General features: G+C 41.7%; 1 protein-coding gene across 1 annotated transcript; it reads left to right on the top strand.

Moving 5' to 3' along the window:
* Positions 1 to 12,666: 12,666 nt before the first annotated feature.
* Positions 12,667 to 15,239, top strand: LOC145409364 (uncharacterized). Its single transcript, XM_080279833.1, has 2 exons — positions 12,667 to 12,687; positions 14,535 to 15,239. Exons 1-2 carry the CDS (start codon positions 12,667 to 12,669, stop codon positions 15,237 to 15,239), a joined length of 726 nt encoding a protein of 241 aa, XP_080135959.1.
* The last annotated feature ends 8,560 nt before the right edge of the window (positions 15,240 to 23,799 follow it).

Here is a 23,799-nt window from a genome sequence, read left to right as displayed (position 1 = left end):
TATCACTAAGGTCATGGAAACCAGGGCGCTCACAAGCACGATTTACTCGTTCCACAAGTTACATGGTGACTCACCCGGCGAAACTGACTCTATGACTGAAGAGAAAATGAGCCTGGTCGCATGCGGCTCGACTGAACGTGACCTGGATCGAAGCAACTCACCCAATTCGAATAGGTTCTGTTAAACAACATACAAGTTAACAAGCTGTAGCATGGCGAAGCATATGCAGGTGGCGACATGACTTGATGCTGACTCTATATTAGCCTTCTGTTGTGCAGACAGCCTTAGCTTAAAACACAATATCTACAACACAACACCAACCACCAAACAATAACCCAGATTAGTGGGACAGTCAGGGAGTCAAACATCTCTCAGTCGTCTGAAGATTAATAAATGTAGCGAAACCTAACCAAAGTTATAAGTGGATTAATACGTCTGAGATGTTCCAACTCTTTCAAAATGTGTTCACCAAGTTTAGGTTAAATACTTAATATCCTGACTGTACCTGCGGCAAACGAGTCCAGCACCACACCCCACGACACCTCAGGACCACACTACGCCACACCACACCACAACACACCACACCTCGGCCCACCACGCCACACCACACAACACCACACCACACCACACCACACCACACCACACCACACCTCGGCCCACCACACCACGCCACACCACACCTCGGCCCACCACACCACGCCACACCACACCTCGGCCCACCACGCCACACCTCGGCCCACCACACCACACCACACCACACCACACCTCGGCCCACCACGCCACACCACACCACACCTCGGTCCACCACACCACACCACACCTCGGCCCACAGCACCACACCACACCACTCAACCTAACACAACACCTCAGCCCACCACCTCACACTTCATACTTTCACGCCACATCACACAACACCTCAGCGCACTACCGCACACACATTACCACACAACACAACACAACACCTTGGCATACCACCACACACCTCATCCTACCACATCACACCACACCAAACCACACCATATGACACGGCAGCACACACACACACACACACACACACACACACACACACACACACACACACACACACACACACACACACACAACACCTCAGCATACCACCTCACACCACATCCTACTGCACCACACCACACCACCCTCTCCGTCACTCAGACGGTGTAATTACGTCCTACTATATCTACACCACCTTCATAGTCTGCCTCAAGTATTTTCGTTATTTACCCTACGTTTGGATCCATTTTTTTTTTTTTTCCATTAATATTACCCGGTATATACTTACGCTAAATTTCAATGACACACATAATACACTACTTGTAAGATTAGGTTAACTCATTCAGTATTATGACGCCTTTTCTATTTTATTCTTCCTACTACAAAACGATTTTACTCAACTGAAGGAAAACCATTTGACGGTGAAGGTATTAATGAAGACTTTTTAAAACTTTCTCTCCCAGATACCTTTTAGTTGAATAATCTCGTCTCACAGCAGCAAAAATTGAATAAACTGCTATTGTAGTGAAGAAATGAATGGAGGTTATTGATCCCCTCCTCCGCCAGAGAGGTTCTTGAGCTGAGTATTGTACCGAGGCATCCAGCACAAAATTTCAAAAGCCTCCTTAACAGTGAACTGGTAAAAAAAATAAATAAATAAATAAATAAAGTGCTAGAAATCCCGATCTGTTACTCGCTCTAAACATTTTGGTGAAATGTGCATACCTACAATTTTGTGATATACCTTTAAATCCACATGAAACCACATATTAATAACACAGAACTTGGCAACGTGTGTGAGCATCGCCCGTATACGTATAACTTAAAGCGCTAAGCGGAAGGCAAATCCTCAATTTCTGATGGTCAACAGCTGTGCCCGTCAGATGTTGTGCATGCCCTGTTTCACCCCCATCAGGCTGTTTACAAATTCTATCTATCTGTTCTATATACCTAGGCTGCTTCCCCCAAGGAAAGGGAGGTAGCCGAGACAGGACGACACACTCCCCATTTACTCATCCATTCAAACACATTCATTCGCATCTTAGCCCCAAAGGGAAGAACGGACAGATCCTCACCGCACCACACCGCACAAGGGTCAACTGCGCAATGCAATCAGTGACATCCTCAGCAGGGCCCAACAGCAGAACTGGTTTACCCCTGCCACATCATAACAGACCCATCCCCTTACCCGCACGTGACCTGACTAGCTGATCAGACCAAATGCGGGAGAATATCCCCTCAGGGCTGCTTCATCACTTATTCATTCACAATTTCTCTCCATTTATTTCTGTCACGCACAGCCACTCTTCCTTGCTCAACAGACATCCCTCTCGCATCCAGCGCTCTCTTCACATTGTCCATCCATCCTATTCGTGGTCTTCCTTTCAGCCTTACACCTCTCACATCAGATCTAGTTATCTTTTTCACCAATCGCTCATTATCCATCCTCTCCATATGCCCAAACCATCGCAACACCCTCTGCTCAACTCTACCAGCCATCTCCCGAACAACTCCAGTTCTCCTTCGCACTTCATCATTTCGCACTCGATCCATACGCGTCACTCCACACATACTCCTCAGACACTTCTTCTCCATTACAAATGACAGTAAAATAATATATGGATTGTCTTCCCCTTCACGAGCTATTTTAACCCTGACTGAGAAATACCTAATTTGAATCTTATTTTGTCAAAAGTCAAGCGATTTTACAAGGCTAAAGGGAAACACAGGACATCAGAAATGTAAAAAAGAATCACGTTGCAAATTTTTCGGCCAAGAATTCAGATAATTGTATTTTATTCCCGCTTCGTCTATGCCATTTTCTTTAGCTCGCAGAAACCCAACCCAGGTAGTGATTAATTAATTTTGCCTAAAACCATGGATTAATGGGGACAGAAGCAGGGTATATGTTGGTGAAAGTTTGATGGATAAGTCGCCAGGTGAGAGGATCTTGGCGGTAAGTTGCACTTAATCCAATATTTCCTTGGTTTAGCGTCACCTGGAGTGGAGTCTGAGCCCATGATGAGCGGTAAGGGATCGTTAAAAATACTTGCACTGATCTCAATACCCGTAAACAGACACAATAATGCACACAGCAAACTCGAAACTATAAACAACAACGCATGCCACAACAACCCGTAAATATAAATAGTACTACACACCACAACTATAAACAATAATGCACACTACAACCCCCCGTAACAATAATACACAACAGAAAGCACTCAGAAAGCATACATATACCTCCGCCAATGCCATTGCCATTAAAAAGGATCTGGATCCGGATCCGAATCCTCCCCCAAATTTCATCAAATTCTTTCCTGGTCGATGCCCCACCTCTCCTCGAAATCTTACTGATATTCATAGAGAACATTTAGAGATACTGTGCGGGATACTCGGGATCCTGATCCTGATCCGCCCCCAAATTTAATCATTTCTCTCTTGGTCCATGGTGCACCCTTCCACAAATTTCTTCAAAATCCGTTCATAACTTTTTGAGTCATCCTGCTAACAGACAGAGAGACAGACAGACAAACAGGCAAACCAACGCGGGGTTAAACGTACCCTCCTTGGCGGGAGTAATAACACCTCAACAGCCGCATCACAACCGTCAACCCTTCACTGCTTACCTATCCCTTCCTATCTCACTTTTTTTCTTTAACATATTTTGTAGCTTAGCCTCTGATGTATGGAAGGCATCTCATCTGATGCCAGAATTAATAGGCAGAAGATAAAGAAAGTCTTTTGCACTATTAAAAAATCAGGTAAAAACTACATACCACCTTCGAAGCTCCCCTGATCACGCCTCCACTGTTTTTTCCAAACAGTTTAACGAAAAACTAGTCAGCATATCCTTACTACTTTACCTTATTACCTTGGCTTATGTAACTACCCTATAATATGAAAATAAAAGAAGGTATAATGTTACCCTTCAAAACTTTAACCATGAGTTTACTTGGCCCAAAGTATATCAAGAATGTCTAATCACAGCCAGCACCTTAGCACGTCATTATTTACTTCACACTTCATAATCCATTCATGGTCATACGTGATAGGAGTGTTACAAAAATTATAGTTTGTACGGGACAAACTCCATATTAGCAAACTTCAAGTTATCAACAGACAACAAATCACACCATGCCTGTCCGTGAAAACCGTTAACTACCTCTTCTCTGCATAAATGAGGAAAAGGTTGAAAAGCCAAGCCGTTGGTCACTTGCAACTTTAAGAATATACTTCACATTAACGCCATGTTCGAAGCAGCTTTACCACATAAAGCAGTTGATGTATCTCAGACTCATATGAACAGGAACACTCCGGGTGCAACACCCGCATGCAGCAAATGATCTGACTTTCCCTTATGACCTTGATTTATTCTCCCATGTTCTCAGAATACAATTACTACATCCTTGTCTAGCCTTCAACCATTCCACAAAGTCCGGTCTAAATAAGATAAAACCTTTAGGATGACCTTGACGTGTGGCCTTGATGTATGACCTATTGATTAAAAAAGCAATAGGTTAGTTATGTTTAGGCTTCCAAACTACTTTCTACATCGCTATTAGTATTCGTTTGTCCCACTTTCCCGTCATTAGATTGGGCAGCTTGCACGTAACAAAATAATGACTGTGAAAATGACCATCTTGGTTTGCATCAGTGTTAACCGTGCTGGGGACTGATCTGGGTAGGACAGGTACACACCTACACACACCTGCCAGTTACCTGCATTGTTTATTTATTTCGGCTATGGCTATTGTAAAACAACTTATGTCTGCTCAGAAGTAACCTAGGAGACCAAAACATGTAAAAATGTATCGCTATTAACATTATGGCCGACAATAAAGCAGCTCCCTATATTTACGTACTCCAGCCTGAAGCCGGAGACTTTAAGCAGCTCATAGTCTCACCGCAGCCAAGGGATTAAAATAGCCGTCAGGGTCTTAGGAACGTGCTCATTTGGTGTGAAACAGTGTCAGAATTCCGAGGGCTTGAATGGTGATAGAATGACTGTGTAATAATTTTCACTGGCCATGCTGTGAAAGCTTATCCCATTTTTGTTTATTTCATGTTTCTGGATCACGCCTCACTTCATCCATACGTGAAAAAAGGATGATGATGAGAGAGAGAGAGAGAGAGAGAGAGAGAGAGAGAGAGAGAGAGAGAGAGAGAGAGAGAGAGAGACTGGGGAAACCTGGGGAGGCAGAATGAAGGAAATGGACAGGTCAACTTGAAGGACAAGATTCAGCAACTGTCCATCTTTGTATTCTCTTAAGCTCTCCTTCCTTCCTTCCTTTCTTCCTGCCCTCCTTTTGTTTGCATTCTCTCCTTCCTTCATTCCTCAGCCCTCCTGCCAAACTTCCTTCCTTCCCTTCCCCATTTGTACTACATTTCTTCCATTTTTTTTTTCTGTCATCCTGTACATATTCTTGGTTTTTTCTATCTTTAGACTTGATTATCAATTCTCTTTTCTTCCGTCCTTCATCCTATCCGTCCTTCCTTCCTTCTCTCCTTCCTTTTACTATCGCTTAATTCTTTTCTCCCCTCCTTCTTGCCTTCCCTCCCTCCTTCCTTTTCTTTCAATCTACCTGTATTTTTTTTTTTCTATGCCGTCCTCAGAGTTCCGTTATTTTCAATGCCGTTACCAACTCTCAAACTGCTTTTCCATTCTCACTTATTCTCCTTCCTTCACATTTATCATATTTTACTTACTTTTTATTTCCTACCGTTCTCAGTAACTTTTTTTCTTTTTCATTTCCTCTCTTTCCTCTCATTGTCCTTCTTTATTCAATGTTCTTTTTCCCTTACTGCTGATCCCACTCTCTACCGTCTCCACATTTAACAGCATGTATCTTGTTTTCACTCTCTTTTCTCTGTCCTCTTCTTAACCCAATCAGCCCGAGGACGATTTTTTTTTGTTTTATTCCTGTTGACTCAGTTCTGCTCAGCTTAGAAACTGTCTCTCGTGCTGGGGGTATTGATAAGAGTTTTATCTAAGCCCTCTGACTCGAAAAGTCTCCCTGAAGATTAATATTACTGTCTGGAGGTATGCCTTAATTTCAAAATGGCTTTGTAGTTAAGGAAATAATTACCTGCTGTAAATGCTTCTTCCCCTCCCCTGTTCATTTTCCCGTCCTCTTTCATCGTCAATAATCACAACAGTCTTTAATCTGTTCATTCAGTTTTCCTCACTTTTCTCTCTTTTTCTGTTATTTTTCTATCTTATCGTCTTCACTGTTTTCCTTATTACTCTCTTCGCATTTCACTTTTTTCAGCTTTTCCGTACTTCATTTTTCTTTTTTCTTCCACCTTTACTGCCTCCCTTACTTTTTTACTCGTCCCCACCCCAGAGGGGCTCAGGGACGGGTATTGTTTTCACTCGGTTTGTCTGTTTGTTTGTCTGTCTGTCTGTCTGTCTGTCAATAACTTTACGCGAAAACTACTGGTGCGATTTTGAAAAAAATTACAGGGATGATGGGCATTGACCTTTCGATCACCTGATTAATTTTGGGCCAAACTGGGTCACGGCTCCCCTCAAAAAAAGGAAAAAAAATTAAAATCATTATGTCACCATAAATCCTTTCAGATTCGCCATATCGTCATGAAACCAAAACCCAATGGTGCATCTTTCAAATCTGCATCCTACAACATGCCTTATTACATCAGTTAACTGTAGCGGGGTAAATGTTAGGTGGTTCGGGCCAAAAATTTCAAATGGGCATAAAATCGTCAACTTTCACCCATTTCCTCCAAATATGATATGTTACACATCTGACTAGATATCCTGTTGTTTAATTCGTCAGCACTAAAATGACTTCCGGGGACAGGTTTGCTGTGCCTTGCCACCGCTTCTTGTCATTCTTTTTTTTTTAACCTCTTGTCTCCATCTTCCCAATAAATGACGTCTACTAATCTATTTCTAGTCTTCTCATCCCATTCTCTCTCTGTCTCTCTGTCTGTCTGTCTGTCTGTCTGTCTGTCTCTCTCTCTCTCTCTCTCTCTCTCTCTCTCTCTTTCTCTCTCTCTCATACAGGCAGACAGGATGATGAACCAGGCAGACCAATAAAGTAAGCCGCACTGGAGCCAACATAGGCGAGGCGGTGACAGGAAAAAGAGTGGCCTGGACGCGGCACAGAACAAATATGGAGCCGCCCAGGAATGATGCACTGGCAGGCGGAGGCACTCGGTGGTTTTATTGCAGGAAATAATTGTAATATGATGATTATAGAGTACACCATAATAGTTTACTTCACCAACTATTTACTACAGTGAACGTCGATTATAGTCTTCCTATTTCCAGGCAATGTTATTTCGACTTAGAAGTGACATTACGAACCGAGAGAGAAGATAAAGCCTTCACTGAGGTGTGCACTACTAACTGGCTCTCCAAAACTACTTACAACTATCTGGAATTACACACACACACACACACACACACACACACACACACACACACACACACACACACACGTTTGGGGTGATCGCCGTGGCTAAGCAGAGCCACCGACAATAATAAATTGTAATACAGTTCATGGCACAATTATATGACACATGCATACAACAGGAGCCCGATTTGTGTGTGTGTGTGTGTGTGTGTGTGTGTGTGTGTGTGTGTGTGTGTGTGTGTGTGTGTGTGTGTGTGTGTGTGAAGTACGGGTGGATTTGTTTCATACACATTCCCCATATACACACAATCACTAAATACACGACACTTCTATACGATCAAAGTCGATGTTTACCCTGATCTCACACATTACTGACTTTGTAGGACGGCTTTAAATCAGACGAGATAATCTCACCAACAGTAAATACATTCCACCACTTTTTGCCTTTTAACTGTAGTGTGTTTTTAAGTTGATTCAGCCACACAATATTTGATCTTAGGGAATTTAACCCATATTAAAGAGAACACTAAAACCTATATCCACTCACCTTTGTTCGAAAAATCTCTCCTTACCTGAATATAATCGCCTGCTGGAACAAGTATAGACCAAAATAAATATTATCGTATTGAAAGAGTTAACATGAATTTGATGGAACTATTGGAAGGGGCGAAAAATGACTTATAATATGTTACCACCATGTGAGGAAGAAAATAACGCGAAACGCTTTACCGTGGTTCAGCCATGTGGAGCGAATGAAGAGTAATGGACTGACTAAGAGGATGAATGAAAGCAAGTTGATTGGGAGGAGAAGGAAAGGGTGGCATAATAGAGAAGCAGGGAGTGAGAAACTGACCAGAAGAGTAGGAGTGTGTGCGACAGTGAGGTGGCTGTGAGGAGACGGAGACAAAGAACGAGGAAGGGAATGAGCGCTTGACTAGGAGAGTGAGTGAGAGGTGTTGAAAAGAGTAGGGACACAAAGAATGAAGGTGAGAGGACTAGAAGAGCATGTGCGAAGTGATTGGCAGGAGGAGCGAGAGACAAAGAACAAGGAGAGTGACAAAATGACTAGGAGACTGAGTGAGAGTGAGAGGCATCTGGTCTCTTAAGTAAACACACACTCGTCCTTTTATTCACTGAGACATGACTATTTCAAACACACACAAACATGCAAACACAGTCTAGCACGTACATAGGTACACTCATACAGAATCTCTCTCTCTCTCTCTCTCTCTCTCTCTCTCTCTCTCGTCTATCCTTTCATCATCGCCATGACACAGGAGGAAACTCATGTTTATTGATTATTAGAGTCAGCGGACTCCTTGATGTCACTGCTGCTGGGATTAGATTAGGCTATAAATATCTTTAACAAGAAACAGATCGTGTCAATGTTGACACCAAATGTAAAATATGTAAGATAAATGTTTCTCACACACTTCGACATTATAAAATATAGTTAGAATCTATAAAAAAAAAAAAATACAAGGATCAATCTATTACAATTCTGTAGATAGGTGTAAAGATTTTATGTACAGTAATGATCTGGGAGAGATTCTGAATAAGTATTCAGGCTTTGCTTATTGTAAGTTAAATGCTATCATGTAGTAGGTTCTGACTAACCTTGAGATTTCATAAACAACTAATGTTACAAAATAATTCTGAATATGATATACCTTGTTTATGGCGATGTGTTAATAACAGCATCTTGAAAAAACAGATAAATATTACGGAAATGTGTATTTTGAGAGTTTCTAAGCAAGTATCCTCACACTGCGTAATGTAAGTGAAATGCTATCACGAAGTAAATTCTGATAATCCCTAAGATTTACTGAATACCCCCTGCCAACAAGTAATTTAGTTTATAAAATATCTCATTTATGGTAATATGCTAATCACAGCATCATCAGGTCCAGATAATGCACCTGTCATGTACCTCTGTAAGTGCTAAAGTTCCGCCCAAAGGATGTGTATGGGGCATATAATGATGCTGTTCAAATCTCTCTCTCTCTCTCTCTCTCTCTCTCTCTCTCTCTCTCTCTCTCTCAAACACACACACACACACACACACACACACACACACACACACACACACACACACACACACACACACACACTATCTATCTATCTATTGCCAGACGCCTCAATCCCGTTTGAGGTGGCCACAAACAAATCGCCTCTAAGTCGCCCTGTCCCCCGCCATTTCACTCCCCTGCTCCCAACTCACACCCCCCTCTCTCATATACCTCTCCACCCCATCCCTCCATCTCATCCTCGGCCTCCCCCTCCCTCTTCCCCCCTCCACCTCACTCACATACACTCTCTTCGTCAGTCTTTCACCCTCCATCCTCTCCACATGGCCAAACCACCTCAGTGTGTTCCTCATAACGCTTCCTATCACATCCACATCCACACCACAACGCTCCTTTATATCTTCATTCGTCAGCCTGTCTCTCCACGTGACTCCACAGGCTCCTCTTAAATAACTCATTTCCACTGCTCTCACTCTTGACTTGTGTCCTTCCAACAATGTCCAAGCTTCACTTCCGTACATTAGAGTTGGTATCACAATACTGTCATGTAGTAACTTTTTCACTTCCATGCTCACTTCCCTGTTTCTTATCACTGCTTTCAAAGAACCAGCAACCTTTCTTCCCTGCTGTACCCTTTCAAGCACTTCACCCTCCAAACCTCCATCCTTACTCATCACACTACCCAAGTACTTAAATGTACTCACATTTTCCAATTCCTCAACATCCAACCTCGCTGTACATTCACTAACTTCACCTCTCTCAAAAACCATCACTTTACTCTTCCCTACATTCACCTTTAGATTCCGTTTCTTACACACTCTCCCAAACTCATCCACCAAGCCTTGCAGCTCCCCTTCGTCTTCACTCAACAACACAGTATCATCTGCAAACAACAGTACAGGGAGTTTCCAAACACTATCCTCTCTCACCAGGGCCACTCCAACATCCACTACCCTACCTTGTACCTCTTTTATTACCCCATCCATGTACAGATTGAACAACCATAGAGACATGACACATCCCTGTTTCAACCCAACTTTCAAAGAGAAAAATTCACTTAGTTCACCATCAACACGCACTGCAGCCTTCGCACCATCGTACATACTCTTCACAGCATTCAACAACTTCCCATCTACTCCATATATTCTTAACACTTTCCACAATCCATGTCTATCCACCCTGTCATATGCTTTCTCCAAATCCATGAAAGCCGCATACAACTTCTTTCCCTTCTCTAGAAACTTTTCCACTAAAGATCTAAGAATGAATATCTGATCTACACAACCTCTTCCCTTCCTAAAGCCTCCCTGTTCTTCTCCAACTAATTTCTCTGTTCTTCCTCTAACTCTGTCACGCACAATATCAGAAGCCTTGAGGAAGGAAGAAGGGGAGGAGGAGGAAGAGGAGGAGGAAAAGGGGTAAGAAAGAAGCACAAAAAGGATGATATGTAGGAAGAGAAGCATAAGACGAAGATGTTAAGGAACAGAAGGAGGAAGGAAAACGAGGGGACGAAGGAAGAGAAAGAGGGGAAGAGATAGGGTAGAGAGACAAGAAAGAGGAGGCGAAGGAGAGGACTAAAGAGCAGCAGAATGAGGGTTTGGGGAGAGTATAAGCGGCACAGTGACATCTGGAGGAGCTATTTCCAGCGTCTGGGGCTGTTACCGTATTTCTCTGGCCCTGATAAAATATTTGTGCCACTCGTCACGGAGAGGTCACGCTTCCAGTATGGCCACACACACACACACACACACACACACACACACACACACACACACACACACACACATACACACACACACACACACACACACAGTTTCCATGTCTGTTACTAAGCGAGCGAAGCAGAAGTGTTACCACCATTTTTTCCGCAACATAATTAGAACTTTTTTTTTTATGCAAAGAAGAAGGAACCAAGGGCTAGATGCCCGCAAAGTGTTCTCTTAAGGAAAGAAACAAACAGGACAACAGAGAGCGAAATTCACGAGCCGTTCATATCGAGATGCCTGGACACACTGCTTAAAAGACTGGGGGCCATAGGCAGCAGGAAAAACAAATAGAAGACAGTTCCTGAGATGACCTATTGAATACATGAGGGACTGGGAGTAACGATTAACTCTTGCATTTGAGAGTTGGACAGGAAAGGGCTGAGAAAGAGTTGTACGTAGGTATTAGAAGCCAAGACGATCACATCACTGGTGAATGAAAAAGGTTATATTCTTACAAAGAACTACTTTCCCAACATCGACCCACGTTCCACTTTCAGACTTTACCTTGTTTATTGTTGCGTCGAGTTTTACCAAATCTGATTAAAACTTGTTTGAAGTTAAAGATTTTTATTTCATCAGTTCGGGCCTATCTGTTAATAATAATAATAATAATAATAATAATGATAATAATAATAATAATAATAATAATAATAATAATAATAATAATAACAACAACAGCAACAAAATTACACAGAAAGTTACCATTATCAATAGGACATATTTTGGACCTGGACTAAATACGAAATCAGTGTTCAGTGCTCCAACACAAAAAAACATGAATTCTAACCAAAATATCAGCACTGTTATCATGACCGAACCAAAATCAAAAGCAAACACACCATGCCCTAGCAGCTGACAAATATCAATCAGAGAGAGAACAGAACATTCGCTGAAGCACAATGCAATGAAGGTCACATGTACAGCTTAATTAATTAAAACTGCTAATAAATGTACGTCCCATTTTTCTATCCGTTTTTCCGGAAGCATCCTCTAACGGGTAAAGGGAAAGCACTACATTTCCAGAATACAATTGGTTTTCAGGGGAGAGGACGATGATTGAGAGAGGGGTTGCATGGTGTTGAGTGGAGAGGAGACAGGTAGAGGGAGAAGAGAAGAAGGGGAGAAACTGGGAGTTTGCGGAGGTATTCCCTGGCCAGCAAAAGGGGTAACTTCACAAATCTGGAACGTAGTTGATTTTGGGAAGAAAGGATGATAATTGGGAGGAGGGTTAAACAGCGATGAGTAGAGAGGAAAGAAACCGGTAGAAAGAGTAAGGAGAGAGGAGGGGAGCAGTTGGGAAGGTTAATGCTGTTGAGGGGAGAGAAAGGGTAAATACATGAGGTGAGGGGAGAGGAAAGACCATCAGTAACAAGTGTAAATAACTGCATGTTGTGACACAGCTACAATATCATACGTATCTGGCCTTAACTTTCCGGTCCATATTTGGCCCAGATAACACAGGCAACGAGGGAGACAAGCATGATGACTGGTCGTGCCGCCCGGGTGAGTTGACGCTGGTTTATCCCTGATGACCCACTATCGCTAAATCGGCTCCCATTTTCACTAACATGGGTTAAGGTTACAAAATTAAACCTCCCTTTACGATGATACTTTAAATAATCAAATAAACCATCGCCATGACCATACTGCAGCACCAGCCAGACCATCCTAACCTCACCCATCTGACCCACCCTTCTTCACCCATCCTACCCATTTTCTACCTACTCCCCCCCCCCCGATCGAATTCTAAAGAGAAATATGCTCCTCCCATCAATGCTGCCTCTTATACAACACCCATCATTACAATGTGTACTTGTTCTGGCCTACCCCAACCACCTCACCCACTCCTTTCAGCCAATATCATCTGTTTTTTGCTCCCATCCCTGACTTGCACTTTACAACCCTTCCTACAACACTCATCTTCACAGAATAGCGTACACTTCCTCCAGCATGCTTCACTACCCACCACTACCACTGCAACCAGTCCAACCCACTCCTGTCCACCCACTCCACTCATATTATGCTCTAATGTGAATCTCATAACAATAATAGCCTCGACTCCTAGCTGTATCGCAGGGATCAATGATCTCGATTATGGTGCTCACATTATTAACTATTATTAAACATAATCAGCCGTAGAATCACACCGTTAATTTAGCGTATCAAGTCCTGGGACATCATATAATATATATATTCGCTGAGAGGCCGCCTTCAGCGGCCTCCACTCGATGTCATCACTTCCTATCTTCAGAAATGAATCATAACTCGGGAACCGGTGGCCCGATTGGACTGGAAATTGTTTTATTCAAGTTAGAGCATTTTAACGGTACCTTGCTGTAACAAAAATTGCGCTACGTTGCGCCATCATAACTTTTTTTTTTTTTTTAAATAAAACTTTACATAAGTTGTAATAATTTTGTTCGTATTACATATTTCTAATAATTCCGAACCAGTTCGACATCATTTTTTTTTTTTTTTTTTCCCGAATATATGGATATTTATAGCGCAGCGCATTTGGTTAGTTTCCACATGCGTGTACACAGTCATCTTACAAATTTTTCCGCGATTCATTACAAATTTTGGGTGGGTTTAGGAAGCTAAAAATTACATTGCCAGGTGCGCCAGACGATTCTCTTCACGATGGTAAAGACAAAAAAATGATTTTCGAAACGTGAAAAAAAAAAAAAAAAAATTGTCCCGGTGCCGGCGAAAATGTGGATATTCCTTAGTGCGGCGCATTGCTTAATTTCCACAGGCGTGTAAACAGATATTTTGCAAATTCAAGAAATATGTCACAAATCGGGAACCGGTGGCCAGATTAGACTGGATATTGTTATATTCTTCAAGTTAGAGCATTTTAGCGGTACCTTGCTCTGACAAAAATTGCACTACAATGTTCCGTTTTTGTTGTGTTACAATAACAAATGGATAAACCAACAAACGTACAGAAATCGGATCATTTTGTATATATATATATATATATATATATATATATATATATATATATATATATATACATACATATATATATATATATATATATATATATATATATATATATATATATATATATATATATATATATATATATATATATGTGTGTGTGTGTGTTACGATTAATTTGCGAAACCAGTAACTTTGCAACATCTGATAGTTTGTGAACTCACAGAGACCCGGGTGATTTGCAAAAGTACCATCAATCTCCGATCACTCTGTGGAATCACTGAAAAGCGGGTGATTTTGAATAATCACCGATATCTTCGGGTGAATTTGTAAAGTCACCGAAAGAACGGGGTTTTTGCAAAATAACGGATCACTTTCTCGGCGTGTTTCCAAAAATCTTCAAACAGGCTCATTTATCTTACGAAATCACCACTAGTACTGACACTAAGTTTAAGGAAGCTCCGAACGGGTATTCGCAGTCGCAGGGCTCTGTGGAGACAGACAACAAGGATGTCGAAAGCACACTTGTCTCTTGGCAAAAAGATAATAAGACAACAAAGTGGCACTTCGCCCAGTGGCAAGAGAATACAAGATTTCTCTCAGGAATTGGTAGAACACAGTATGAGGGAGTGTTCGGACGGAAATCAAGTTTTGGCATCACCACGTCAGATGCCGGACGAGGCAGAGGAAGCTTTGGTGTGACGAAGGAGCATCTCGCTGAAGCATTATACGCTGACATTGAGCAAAGAGATGATTATGCTTATGTCAGCATGAGCTCAAGCTGCAAGGACTGTGGTGGCCCGTGTTCCACTGTGGATGACAAGCTCTGCTACCTCTGTGAACGAAAGCTTAAAATTCAAGCTGAACGAGAGGGTGTACAGCATGGTCTGACAGACAACATGACTGCTGTTTCTGTGAAGGAATTTTTGTCGGTTACAGTCGGCAAAATTCTGATGGTTCCTATTCCTATCGCTGATCTTGGAGGTGCAGAGTTCGCCAGTGTCAAATCAGTGGTACTCCGCGTGCAGGAAATTGGTGTGTATAGGCTTGGAACCAAACACGGGCTTTTGAAGAAACTCCATACGAGAAACCAGCTCACACCTTGTGAATAGAAGTTTCTAACCGTTGAAAATGAACCTCGGAAAAAAGAGATAAGCCTTTGCGGAGCTGCAATTCCACCCTGTATGGGTCATGGACATGGATTTATCAAATGCAATTGCTCGAGATTTTGCCTTGACAACCATTGCAAGTGCTTTAAAAATAACAGCTTGTGTAATAGTCAATGCAAGTGCTGCTCTGAATGTAAGAAGAAGTCTGAGTGATATATATCATCACGGTAAGTAAAGGTCAAGGACTGAACTGTTCTTGAAAAATAAATAAAAATCGCAGGACAACGAACAAGTACCAACAGTTACATTCATTCCCCGATCTTCTTTTCTTAAACTCACTGACCAAATAACCTGCGTCTGTTTCAAGATTTTGGAAACTCGCAGAGAAAGTAATCGGTTATTATACAATATCCCCGTTTTTTCTGAGACTTATGAATTCACCCAGAAGATATCGGTAGTTTTCCAAACCATCTGTTTTCCAGAGATTCTGCAAAGTAACCAGACCCTGACGGTGACTTTATAATATCACCAGGTTCGCGGGGAGAGGGAGAGAGAGAGAGAGAGAGAGAGAGAGAGAGAGAGAGAGAGTTGACATCGGGGCAGGAATATCACGAACGGTATTCCATATCAATATCACATTTTCGTCTAACAGCTGTTATCATCATGACTGCAGGTGTTGGTCGAAGCGTCGTATTAAAGATATGGAATACCGTCAGTGAAGTTGCTGGCCTGCTGTATCAACTGTTTAAACTGAAACATCATCAAATTAAACCCATCTATCTGTGTGTGTGTGTGTGTGTGTGTGTGTGTGTGTGTGTGTGTGTGTGTGTGTGTGTGTGTGTGTGTGTGGACTGAGTCACGATGGTAGTGATGGTGGGGCAGGGTAAGTAAAGCACAACTTTCGATGATGGGCGTGGGTTGTTAAATTAGATTTTTCTTTAAAGTTTTATGTGAGAGGGGAGAATAGAAAAAGGGTGTTTGGCTGGGCATGAAAATCCCATTTCGTTCAGACTACATTTAAGTGCTTTAATTCATCACAGCGAATGCCACCAGTAACCTGTTTTTAAACGTTGTACCACAGAATTTACTTTTTTTTTTTTTTTTTTCTGCAGTGCAGCTAACTTTAGCCAATCCTCCTGTATTAGCTGAAGAAACTTAACCACAGCTAAAAGATTAGAGAGGTACATTATATAGTACATTAAATATAAGGTAGGAGAGTGGATTACTTGAATGTGTTTTATAATATGGGGTCTACACAGGCATAACATAGGTGGGTAACTGTACCATTCATATTCAAGCCATGCTTAGTAGGCCGAGGAATACTGCTTTGTTACTGGAGTAGTGACCCGCCCCCACCCAATGCTTCACCTACACCAGAAAAAAACACTTAAGAGTGAAGGGTGAGAATCACAAGCCGAAAATCGTGTTATTAGAGTGGCAGTGTGTGTGAGCGAGTCTGTATGTGTCCTCCATGGAACCTTGAAAGGCCGTGGACATATGGGAACAAAGGAAATGACATACTAATTTACACATTTAAGTGTCCACCCCAAGGAGGGATGGAGCCCTGTCTGGGGGGTTTGGTAGATGTGCACTCTACCCACCCGAACAGGGGAGCTCCAATGAATTACTTGTTTTGATGAAGTGTTAATATGCAGTAAAGACCGGGGCTTTATAGTCCCTTTTGGGCACTTGGGGAATTTCTTATTTATGCATATATGAAAAAAAAATGTGACCTCTAAATCTACCAGCCAGCCAGGACTGGAAGGAAAAGAAAGTAAAAAGATTATTTAGTTCGGGGCTTAACTCAGCTGCATAATTAAGCTCTAATCTCTCCCATTCTCTTCCATTCCCGGGGCTTATATGAGCAAGATATTTTCTCTCATGGCAGATATTGCAAAGAACACCGGGAAAGGCTTCAGTTTAGAGGTTAATATTTTCATTGAAGCTAACACTGATGATATCAGCAGTCATTTTTCAATATACTTTCCTCACTCTAATACCACTGGAATCAGCAGTCATCTTAGGTACCATATTACTCTCCTGTGGGCTGGCGACTGTTGCGTCACGGGTTAAATTAAGGCTGCAACAAGAAATAGTTTGAGAAGTAGCATTACGTAACACCGCTTCCACTGCTCTTCCATATGGCCTCACCGACACGTCATAAAGAACACCCCCATTAACACAATAACATCAGGTCTGTGATATCCCAGGCATATCACGGAACAGATGATGGGTATTAATGCTCAATCGCCAGGTGATGTGTGAAGGATGTTGGGGTCAGTCTTGCGTTGTAAGTTTAAGGTGGACAACTGGACTTCGAGAACAAACTTCATAGGGATGCAAAATAAATAATCACAACTGCGTTCATTGTGTGGAAAAATGTACATCGTGGTGATAAAATAAGATGTACCTCGTCCCTCGTATCAAAGTGGGATTATGGTTTCATGCAACTGACTCCTCTCTGATTTAATAGGCGTGTATCAGTGACTATGGAGACATTTAATTAAACCAAAGAACTTTATCATTACTGCGTAACAAATGCTGAGTTTAGATGGAAGTCACACAATCCCTTTAAAGCAGTAGCATAAAAAGTGTGAGATGGGATGAGTTCAGAGTAACAAGTCTGCTCGAATTACTTCTGACGTGGTGCATAATGGCCCTTTCTCCCTCGCCTTACACTGACCCCACTCACCCCTTTAGAAACTGACCTCCTCGTCTCCCTGCCTTATATCGACTTCCCCCTCTCCCTGCCTTATACTGACCCCCCCCCCTGCCTTCCTGCCTTATACTGACCTCCCTCTCTCCCTACGTTACACTGGCGTTTCCTTACTTCATCATACTAACTACTGACTCCCTCCCTGTCTTATACTCACATTTTCTTGTCATCATACTAACTATTGACTCCTTCCCTGTTTCATACTCACCTTTCCTTGTCTCCCCTATCCTAACCCATACTAACCTCTCCCTACTTCATCAGTATGATCTTTGCTTTATTCCCTCTCACTGACTTCCTGTTCATCATCCTTACTCTCCCACACTAACCCCTCCTTCCCTCACACTGACACCTTTACTCCCTTCTTCCCTCATACTGACCCACTTCCTCTCTCACTTACACAAACACTCAGTCCCTCCTTTCCTCATATTGATCCGTCTCCCTTCCTCCCTCATACTGAATCCCTCCCTGACTCCCTTATACTATGATACAACCCTGTTTATTTCTTATCACACAAATGTCTTTTAGTTCCTGAATTTCATTTTCAGTATCATTCTTTATTAAAATCATTTTCATGTAAAGGTATCATTTTCTGTAATATTAATAACTTTCAATATCATGCTCCTTTGCACACACACACACACACACACACACACACACGCACACACATAAAACACCAATTTCCAGAAACTCTCTCTCTCTCTCTCTCTCTCTCTCTCTCTCTCTCTCTCTCTCTCTCGTTCTTACAAGCCCCGACCGTGCCCCACAATGTCCTCCAGCCGACCTGAATGTTGCATAAGCATGTGAAGTAGTGGACACTGTGAGAGAGGACAGCACTCGTTTTATTGCACAGGATTGCAAGGGTTGTTACAGGACGCAGAATTACAGGGAACTCCGAAGTTTAACTTACACTGGAATGTACGTTTGTTGTGTCTGTTTTTCATGCGTTCTGTTTGTATGTAATTCCGTCACAGTATTAAAGATGATAATTCTACCGTTGCCGTCAATACTTCTTTGTTGTAATTTGTGGGTTTAAGGAAATGATAGTTTAAGTGTGAAAATATACGATTAATGATTAAGTACATTATTTTGAATAAAGGTATCCGAATCCAGCTACTGACAATACACTACATTCCCTGTCGTCCAACTGTCCTTCACTGCAGTCTCCCCATGGAAACACTGTTTTTGAGGGGTCTCACCATGAGAATATCCTAAACTATCGAAAAATGAAAGAGTTTCTACAACTTTCCCTGCAAGTATATTCAATATTTTAAACCTTTATCATGACAGGTGCTTACTAGCAAACAGCGCGGTTAGTGTTCATTTACGCACTTAAACGTCTGCGAGCCACACACACCACAACGCCAGCCAGGAGACAGGGCTTGTGTGGTGGGGAATCCCCAGGCCCTGTCCTCCCTACTTACTATTTTTCAATCAACCCATACGCCACTGACCGGGCTAATGTATGGCCCGGCCTGCACTATAGGTGCAGGGAATCTGTAAGCGAAACGAAACGAAACGTCTGCGAGCCTTGTTGCCACAGGAGACATAATGAGTATTTTTCATTTTTTCTTGTCACATATAATTACTGGATCTGGATCTGTAATCTGATCAGATACTTCTGTTCATATGCGATCAGTTTTGTGAAGAAGTTTAGGCAGAACGCTTCCACCAGACGGGCAGCCACCTGCATTCTCAGCTGTATTCACATATCAAAAGTGTCACAATACAGTACAACTGCGCTCAGACATCCAATCCTGTTTTTTTTTCCTTACAGCTTACTGATTTTGGCAACATTTTCTTTTAAATCCATGCTCAGTGACGTTTAAAAGACAACAACGTATGTGGCCACATCAATCCATGATCAATGATGTTTAAAATTGATTACCATGTAAGCGGTAACATAGAAAACTTTAAAAGACTGTTTCTAATAATAATAATAATAATAATAATAATAAGTATTACACACAGACACACACACAATTTATATATATATATATATATATATATATATATATATATATATATATATATATATATATATATATATATATATATCACTTCGAAATTTGCATGTTTTTCTTCAGTTATGTTTCCAGTGATTTAAATGAAACTTTAACAGCTTATAGTACACACAATGCTTTGTTAGCTAAAAAAAAAAAAAAAAAAAAAAATAATAATAATAACGAGCTGGTATTCAAGCAACTAAGATAACGTAGGCAGAATAAAGCACAATTATAATGTATGATTTATTACTGAGTTTCAATTTGAACCAAAGGAATTCTTATTATTTCAAATGGTAACAGATTGCTCTCAGCAGGATTTTTATCACAAAACATTATAAACATCTCTGGTTACCTCCTAAAAAGAAGCTGGAGGATATGTATTCATTCGCGTTTGTTTGTGCGCAAAATATAAAAAAAAAAATTCAGATTTCAAAGAAAAATGTTGGACAGGTGGGCATTGGCTTACGGAAGAGCTGATTAGATTTTGAGGTGGATCCGGATCCGGATGCAGTTATAAATCATAAATTTTACTGGCGTCGGCAGAGATTCTTTGATATTGCGTAAAGAAGCGCTGTAGTGTGGATGTGGATGTGACAGGACACGTTAGGCTGAGGTGGTTTGGCCATGTGGAGAGGATGGAGACCGAGAGACTAATGAGGAGAGTGTATGCGAGTGAGGTGGTGGAGGGGGGGAGAAGGAGGGGGAGGATGAGGATGAGATGGAGGGATGGAGTGGGGAGGTACAGTATATGAGAGAGGAAGGTGTGAGCTGGGAGCAAGGCAGTGAAGTGGCATTGGACAAGGCGACGTGGAAGCGATTTTTCTGTGGCCACCCCTTACGGGATTGAGGCGTCTGGCAATAGATAGACAGATAGATAGATATTGCGTAAGACCGTAGATAGATATTAAGTAAGACCGTAAAATTAATTACCTTCGCCAATGGCGTTGGACGGAGGTTGGTTTACAAATCATAAATTACACTGGCGGTGGCGGAAGTATGTGCCCTCTGAGTGCGTTCTAATTTGGAAATGACAGGCAAAACCAAATGAATATCTAATTCATACTGTATATGACCTGGAATTCTGATGAGCGCTTTTATTAAGAACAGTCTTATAATATGAATACCAGGTCCTGTAAAAAATGAAGGAAAAAAAAACGAACTCCCATAATCCACCCACAAACTCTGAATGACCTGGAATGATTGGTATCTGAGATCAGAGTCATTGTATATTTATTATCAAGGTTTGTACCAAGAATAGGACAGAGTGTTTCTGATGAATATGAATGAAATTTGTTTTGTATGCTTACTTTCAAACAATGGGGAAAAAGCTGCAAATTTCACTCAGAGCAGTCCAGTAAGAAATAATCCTTAATGATATGAAACCAAGACTACTGATTAAAGCTATCTAGATTGTGCCAATTAAAGCTAAATTCCTCTGGTCTGGAAAATTAGGGAAGACTGTTCTGAAAAAAAAAAAAAAAAAAAAAAAAAAAGCTTTTAAGTTCAAGAATGACTCGTTAGCCTAGATATATAAATTCTTGTCCACTCTAGCGGGAATCAGAATAAATAAGTTAAGATTTCCCCTGCCCATAAAGGATTCGGGAGGAGACTCTTGTATCCATATATAAACTGAATAGCACCATCTAATGGGAGGCTAACAGTAAAAGTTCCCCCATCCGGGAAAATGTAAACTCTCTCTCTCTCTCTCTCTCTCTCTCTCTTTCTCCATGCTATTGTTCATCCTTGTTCCCTCGCCCCCTCTTCTCTCTCTCTCTCTCTCTCTCTCCATGCTATTGTTCATCCTTGTTCCCTCGCCCCCTCTTCTCTCTCTCTCTCTCTCTCTCTCTCTCTCTCTCTCTCTCTTTCTCCATGCTATTGTTCATCCTTGTTCCCTCGCCCCCTCTTCTCTCTCTCTCTCTCTCTCTCTCTCTCTCTCTCTCTCTCTTTCTCCATGCTATTGTTCATCCTTGTTCCCTCGCCCCCTCTTCTCTCTCTCTCTCTCTTTCTCCATGCTATTGTTCATCCTTGTTCCCTCGCCCCCTCTTCTCTCTCTCTCTCTCTCTCTCTCTCTCTCTCTTTCTCCATGCTATTGTTCATCCTTGTTCCCTCGCCCCCTCTTCTCTCTCTCTCTCTCTCTCTCTCTCTCTCTCTCTCTCTCTCTCTCTCTCTCTCTCTCTCCATGCTATTGTTCATCCTTGTTCCCTCCTCCCCTCTTCTGTCTGTCTGTCTGTCTGTCTGTCTCTCTCTCTCTCTCTCTCTCTCTCTCTCTCTCTCTCTCTCTCTCTCTCTCTCTCTCTCTCTCTCTCTCTCTCTCTCTCTCGTCATTATTCTTCCTGGCCACATTCCACTGGCCTGGTCTAATATTCCCCTTCATCGTCTATTCCGTGTGTCACCAGCCAGCTTGCTACAGTACTTCCCAGTATCCCACAGTCGTCAGCCGTAAACAATGTCATGATGTAGTTACGAGTGCAATACTGGGATACAGATACTGTATTGTTGTGTCCCTGGAGTGGTATGCTCAAAAATAGCAGCTAATATTATCTAGCTGGTAATTATGAAGTGTGCTGTTATATTCTGAAATAAGGGGGAGGGAGAGAGTGATTTAATGGATATGGAAGATGTGCAAAATGGCCTGGGAGGGAGGCAGAGTTTCAGACGACTGGAAATCCTGTATAATACTTCCCCTACAGATAGAAAGTGCACATGGAGAAGTGTTTGGCAATTCCAAGGATATTTTTCTTCTTAGTGTAATTGGAAAAACATTTAGTAGGATGTCTCGACAGTCAGGGAGATGGCCGATAAATTACTTGGCGAGAAACAAGGGGTGTTTTAGGATGAGGATATGTGTACACCAAACATATATTTTAAGATGTGGTGAAAAAGTATTTGATGAAACGAAACAGTTATACACCACCTTTATGGATCTAGAAACAGTATGACGAAGTAGACGGGCAAGGAAAGTGGAAAATCTTGAAAATGTACTGAGGTGATAAAGTGCTGAATGTTATGAAGGCGCAAGGGCCACAAACCATGATGGAAGTGACTGAGGTTTTTCAATTGAAATCTGGACTGAATCGGGGATGTGTCATGTCTCCATGGTTGTTCATTATATATAAGTATGGTATAATATAGAATTGCAAGTAAGAATGTAGATACTGGTGTGTTCTTAGTAAGAGAGAACAGAGTTTAGGAAATGTCTGTGCATGCTATTGTTAAGTAACAGTGAGTAAGACTGGTGAACACGTTTGGAAGTGTGTGGAAGGAATGAAATCTAAAAGTGAACGTCGCTAAGAGCAGTTAGGTCTTCAAGAAACGAAGTTCCCGAGTGCACAATGAGGCTGGATGTCTAGAAAATGGAGAATGTAAGTGCTTTATAATATTTAAGTAGTATGATGAACAAGGATTGAAATTTAGTGGATATGTGCATGGAAGAGTATAACATAGAAGAAAGGTTGTTTGTTCGCAGAGAGCAGATCTGAGCTTTTAAATAAAAAAGTTGCTTCATGACAATATTGCGATTCCCACTGTAATGTGTGGAAATAAAGCATAGACCCTGTTGGAAGGACATAAGTCAAGAGGGAAGCAGTAGAAATGAGTTATTTGAGGAACATATGGATTTACATGGACAGACGGACACACACTCAAATAAGAAAGTGAGGGAGTGTTGTGCTGTTGCTGTGGATGTGTTGGAAAGCAGTAGAAGTATCCTGAAATGGAATACTGATTTCTGGCAGTTTCAGTAACCCGTCTCGTGTAGCCTGACAGACATTTTCCACCACCCAGCATCCCCATGATGATTTCCAAAGATAGGTGTTCGTGCGCGCGCTCATGTGTGTGTGTGTGT

The sequence above is a fragment of the Coenobita brevimanus genome, chromosome 80, assembly GCF_032717465.1.
Source record: "Coenobita brevimanus isolate Jiangsu-jjx chromosome 80, ASM3271746v2, whole genome shotgun sequence".
Classification (NCBI taxonomy): Eukaryota; Metazoa; Arthropoda; class Malacostraca; order Decapoda; family Coenobitidae; genus Coenobita; species Coenobita brevimanus.
This window is presented reverse-complemented; position numbering and strand designations above follow the sequence as displayed.